The sequence below is a fragment of the Parasteatoda tepidariorum genome, chromosome 9, assembly GCF_982258835.1.
Source record: "Parasteatoda tepidariorum strain Cologne lab strain chromosome 9, Ptep-v5.0, whole genome shotgun sequence".
NCBI lineage: Eukaryota > Metazoa > Arthropoda > Arachnida > Araneae > Theridiidae > Parasteatoda > Parasteatoda tepidariorum.
In genome coordinates this window covers 65189287-65195286 of record NC_141763.1, presented here as the reverse complement: position 1 = coordinate 65195286, position 6000 = coordinate 65189287, and the positions used below count along the sequence as shown (strand labels likewise).

Sequence of the window (6000 nt, the reverse complement as noted above, 5' to 3'; positions counted from 1 at the left end):
ACTTATATAGTGATTTTTACAAAAAAATAAAATTTCTATTTCGAAAAAAATTCGACATAACAAGATTTTGAGAAGAAATTCTTCGGCATAGGAATTCAAATTAACATTAATTGGATAGATAATGCCAAGGAGAAAAATATTTTTTTTGACATAACAAAGTTTTCGAGATATCAAGAGTATATTGTATAATGACAGGCCATGTCTTAAATTTTTTAAGAAGAGCGTTTTTGGTGAAAAACATTATAAGGCAATAAGACTTTTCTGTGTATTGTGATGTTAACTAGCAAAAATTCTCTGGAACTTTTTTAAATATCTATCTGGATATAATACTAATAAACAGTTTGCAAAAGCATCACCTTTAGACAAAGGGTGGCTAATCACTTTATAATAATAAGCCCTACAGCTAGATTGAAGAAAATAAAGCTTGGCTAAAAAAATACAGTACAATTATGCAACTGTTATAATTGTTATAATTGTTATTTTGGGATAATTCTAATTTAATACTAATGTTCTTTTTTCACTTCATTGGTTTGTTTTTATTGAACTTAAACTTATTTTATTGTTTAAAAAAAATCTGAACATAAATGCTGAAAATAAAGACGATTTTCAAAGATTTAAAAACTGAAGCCTTAGACTAAAAATGTTTATCGAAATGATTAAATATTTGTCAAGAGAAAAAAAAAGTAAATCACACATTCTAATAAAAAATTTTTTATTTGAATTTACAAAAATTACAAAACAATACTGAAATAATTCGCCTTTAAGCCACGCAGTTTGAGAAAAATTGATGGATGGATTTAAATACAGTTTTTTAAACAAATATATTAATGTTTAATAAAGTACAAACTAAAAATTTTAAGTATAACTTACAAAATTCTAAAAAATATCTGCCTAAAATGGACAATATGTACACATTTAAATTACATTTAAAATAAACTTAAAAAAAAAAAAAATAACACAGTCCAAAGCATAAATAAAATTTAATACGATATTTACAAGACATAAAATGATCATTTAAGTCCCTTATAAAATGAAACAGTCTATAATAAATCACAAGAAAATAACATTATGTTATTGAGCGATGTATTGTTTTTTTAAGTGAGCTTTGTAGCTTCAGGCACTGAAAGAAATGCAAAACTGCAAATGAGAAAATTTTAACATTTAACTGCAACATAACTTTTAACAGTTATAACTAGCACACATATATAAAAACTATATTTTCATAATACAATGCATAATACAATTGGGGTGTAAAACCTGCAGCCCTCAAGTGATTAATGTGCAGACCCTAACTGGCAGCAAAATATTAACTTATAAAAACAGGGTTGCCACTCAAATCTGGCCAAAAAAATTCCATGTGATTTTCCTACACACAATATATTAAGAGGAAACCCACAATTACTGTGATCTTGTGTGAGCTATATTAGGATAACTATACTAGCTTTAAGAAAACTTAGAGAAATAAGAAACATCTCAACATACATATAACAAATAATACTATAAAAATGAGATAGCAAAGCTGAGCAATACCCCATAGATTGCACTTTGAAAGGCAGGTATTTTTTAAAAAACAAAAATAAGAAATAAGGTTCCCTGTAATTTTCCTAGTTTGCAAGGAAAAATTAAAAATTCCCTGCATATTTTCTGTTATTGCAGATGATTTTTAAATTGCCTTATTTTCCAGGTTTTCCCTATTCTCTCCATCGAGTAGCAACCATGAAAAAGTTATATAAAAAATTTTATAACTATTTTTAAAACTAATTTCAATAAAATTAGAAAAAAAAATTGAATTATTTGCTTAAAGTCTCTCAAAATGTAGAGGTACTTATTTAAAGTTTAAAAAACTAAAAGTTTTCCACATTTTTATTTGTGGTCTTTTTTTCTTTCTTCAAAAAGGTTGTGCAACCATACAATATGAAGTACATTTACATTATTAAAAAACAAGGTGGAATTAGGATAACAATTTGCCGAAATTAAAAAGAGAGAAAGATCTTTCTAATAAATTTTTTTTTCAGTTAAATTTATTTATAACAAATATTTTTCAAAACAATTCTTCAAACATTATGACTAGCTACAGATTTTCTCTACTAAGCACTTCTATCTCATAGTTTGGAGAAACAAGTTTGTATAGCTGTAAAGCAATCAGCTAAAGTTTGGAAAGCATTAGAATAAGGAAGGCAAAGGGTTTAAACTACTTTATTCTTTCTCTTTGATTTAAAGTTTTAAATTCTACATTAGTAAATTCTTCACATGGTTTCATAAATTTTAAATAAACTTTGCATTGAAAAAAAAAGCAATTTTAAGTAGTTTAATTTTGAGTAACTTTGAATTATATGCATGTTTTTACATAAAATTGTAATAGTATTAATCATATAATTTAAGAATCTAAGTAAGTAAATTGTTCAACTTAATATAATAATAATTATTAAATTTCCAAAAGTTGAATTTCAATACTGTACACAATAAATATTTACTATAACTGTTAATTATATCATTCTAACAACAGTATTTGGCACTGAGTCTAAGTAAGCTGCAAGAGGCAGACTCTGACATCAAATAAAGCTAGGAGTTAGCTAGCTAATTAATATTAAGTTAGGATATATATTAAATCTAAGTGCAAATGACCGCTTATACATCTAAAACTTCATAAAATTCAACAACTAGAGTCAAAAACCAACGATTTTCTTCAAAAAATAGTAAGAATAAAACAAAATATACTCAAATATATTTCTAGTCACAAATATACTCAAATATATTTCTAGTCACAAATTAAACAAGTTTGAAAGAGTTTCAAATATTTTTTTTTAAAAATAAAAAGCTATTTACATATTGAAAAAAAAAGTAAATAAGTAGTCGATAAGGAATAATTTAAATACATCTAAAGAGAACTTAAAAGTTTTCCTTTCAAAATACTTATGTTCGAAAATACAAAAATATTTAGATCTTACAAAAATATTTTGATTTCCTTTTGTCTAATTTTTTAAACTAGATCGAACTCATTCAGTTTATACATCATGTAAAAAGATAAATATTATACAACTGGGAAATAAATGTTTATTTTTATTTAGAAAATTCTTTAAGAACCGTAAGTTTTAAAAAAGTCAAAATCAGCTCTGTGTAAAATGTGACCAGTCAAAGTATTTGTACAATTTTAAATTTTTCACATACATTCACAAAAGCAGATGAAATACTGTATAGCAGCATTACAGGCATCTTAGGTGACTTATTGCCTGTTTAGATGTAAAATTTATTTAAATATAGAAGTATCACAATGTACATAAAGAGAGTTTTTTTTTTCAATTAAACAAGTCCAGCATCTTTTGCCATACTATAGAATATAGAATTCTCATTTTTAAGAAGGTTTTCTGGTGAATCCATTTCTACAATTTCTCCTTTACTTAATACAATAACCCTGAAATATTGAAATGACCTTGTATCAATATCATAACAGCATCAATAATCACAGAATAAATTTTTTGTTAATTATTTACATAAACCTAAAATAAGACTGTGGTGAATTATGCTTAAGGGTCCCTTTAAACAGAAAAACCTATTCTACTGTTTCTGTGCGAACATACAGAGAATTATCTGTCCAAAATTTCCTTATTTATTCGGTAATTAATTAATATTTTTGAATAATTTTTGTCTCAGTTTATTTATCGAAACGTTTTCAATTAAACTTAGTTACTAAATTTTGTTATAACTATTTTTATAACTTAAGCTTTAAAAATCTTTAAATTTTGAAAAAATTTAAAAATACTTAGAACCTTAAAATTCAGTAACTAAGTTCAATAGAACATATTTTAATGAATAAAATAAAAAAAAATTTAAAATAATAATTAGTTACTGAATGATTATGGGAATTGTGGACACATAATTCTCCGCAAGTTAACCTGGAGGAATAAAAAACATTTTCTGCCTGAAGGGACCTTTAATGTTTTTATTGCTACCAAAATATTTATTTAACTTATAATAATCTAAAAGAATAAAAAATTACAAAATTTATATTGATCATTATTTTAACAAAATTCAAATTTAATCTATAAAATTGTGAAGAAAAAAAAAACATTTCTGAAGTTACAGAAAAAGAAAAAAGTAGACTAGGAAAAAACTAAATTCAGGGTATGCTTTAAAAAATAAATAAATAAAATTAAAACAAATACAATAAATAAGAGTAGACTTTTACTAATAAATAAACTTAATTTGTTTCAAAGTTGCTGCTTTTTTCAGCTATGCAAAGGTGCAAATGCTCATTGAGATTTTAAGCAATGTACCCCAAGTCTTTTACTGTTAATTCTCCCATTCCTACCCAAGCGACTGCACAGATGGCGAACGTTTTTCGATAAACATGCCAGCTAAATTACAATTTATTATTTTTGGGTGCTTAATGCCACTCACTAATTTTTAACAGTCCTCCTTATAAATAACCTTTAAAGCGCTTTATTTCGATTTTAAACAATCTAATTACATTGATGAACTATATTTGCTGTTTAATTAACATGCTTCAAATGGAAATCAAATAAGAAGAATTTAAAAAAAAAATTCAGTTTAATATTTAGCTACCTTTGTGGTAAGCAATGAAATGAAATTGAAGTAATTAATGCTAGATATTTTAGATTTCTTTTTCTTAGTTTTCATCTATAACGTACACTTTTGGAGAGGAGGGAGTACTGTGGTCAGCCTTACATCCTAGAAAATGCCATAATGATGCCCAGAATCATACTTTTCTCTGAACCAGTAATCTTATTCATCTAAACTATCATATATGATCTAAAGATTATTGTTAAAAATTGCACTTTTATTGACTTAGAGAAAGCTATTTTAATATAATTTAATGATCTGCTGATCACTCAACCAGAACATCTGCTCCTGCATCTTAAAGCCCAAAGACAAGATAACTGGAATGGGGACAGTGGGCCTTGGCCCACCATGGGCTGTTAAAACATTGAGCTTTTTTTTTTGCACAAACTGCACCTGTATGTTAGATTCAAATTACGAGAAGTTGTGAAGAAAGTAGCAAAAAATATAGGCTAATTGTAAATTACCATTTTCTTTCTTATTCTTATCATGGATTCGAACATTTACAATCTGTGCAGTATCAATTAAGATAAATAAACTTATATCAGAAATAATATTCAACAAAGTTTAAATCATAAAAAATAAAAACTTACTTGTCATAATCCATGATAGTGTTTAGTCTATGTGCAATGGTTAAAACTGTGCAGTCAGTAAATTTTGTACGGATAGTAGATTGTATGAGCTCATCTGTTTCAACATCAACAGCTGCAGTAGCTTCATCAAGAACAAGAACTCTGCTTTTACGTAGCAATGCTCTGGCCAAGCACACTAACTGCCTTTGACCAACACTAAAGAAAGTATCAAGAGAATTAATAGGTGTAGAAATATTGAAAACTAATCTAGCCCATTGCGCTACAAGAAGACAAACACATCAATTGATGCAGTTTTTGAAACCCATGATTTGAGATGTTAAGGTATTCATGAAAGTCTATCCAGAAAATAAAATAAAAAACTTTGACCAATGGGTGATTGCATAAATGCGATTACAATTTTCTCTTTTTTGCAATTTTGTTACTTTTTTTTTTTTTTACATGGATATCAAACATATGCATTGAGGACACTGATACACTCCATACAAGTTAGTGAGCTGGCATTTCTGAACTTATTTAAAAAGCCTTTGCTTAAAGTAGAAGCTTTGATTCAACCTTTCGTCCCCAAGGGCCACACGTGTAGGAATGAAGATAAAGAAATTCAGTACAGAAAGAGGATAACAATTAATGTTAGTATAAATTGCAGAAATTTTCTAAATTTTGTTAAAAATTTAAATTAGCCTATCTTTCTTGGACTGGATGAAGTCAACCACTTATACAGCAACATCCATATAAAGTTCAAATTTTGAAAAAACACGTTGTACGTAAGTAGACATAATGAATATGCAAGGAAAAATACCAATTTTAGTATTTCCAAGCGTTTTTGAATCCT

At 26.6% G+C, this 6000-nt stretch overlaps 1 protein-coding gene across 1 annotated transcript in view; it reads right to left on the bottom strand.

Moving 5' to 3' along the window:
• Positions 1-2003: 2003 nt before the first annotated feature.
• LOC122271425 (multidrug resistance-associated protein 1) overlaps positions 2004-6000 on the bottom strand; it is a 48658-nt gene continuing 44661 nt past the window's right edge. The window contains exons 27-28 of the mRNA XM_087152033.1: positions 5172-5366; positions 2004-3412 (exon numbers count right to left, since the gene is read on the bottom strand). Of these exons, the coding sequence (XP_087008159.1) occupies positions 3301-3412; positions 5172-5366 (307 nt within the window). The 3' untranslated portion in view covers positions 2004-3300. The remainder of the gene's footprint in view (positions 3413-5171; positions 5367-6000) is intronic.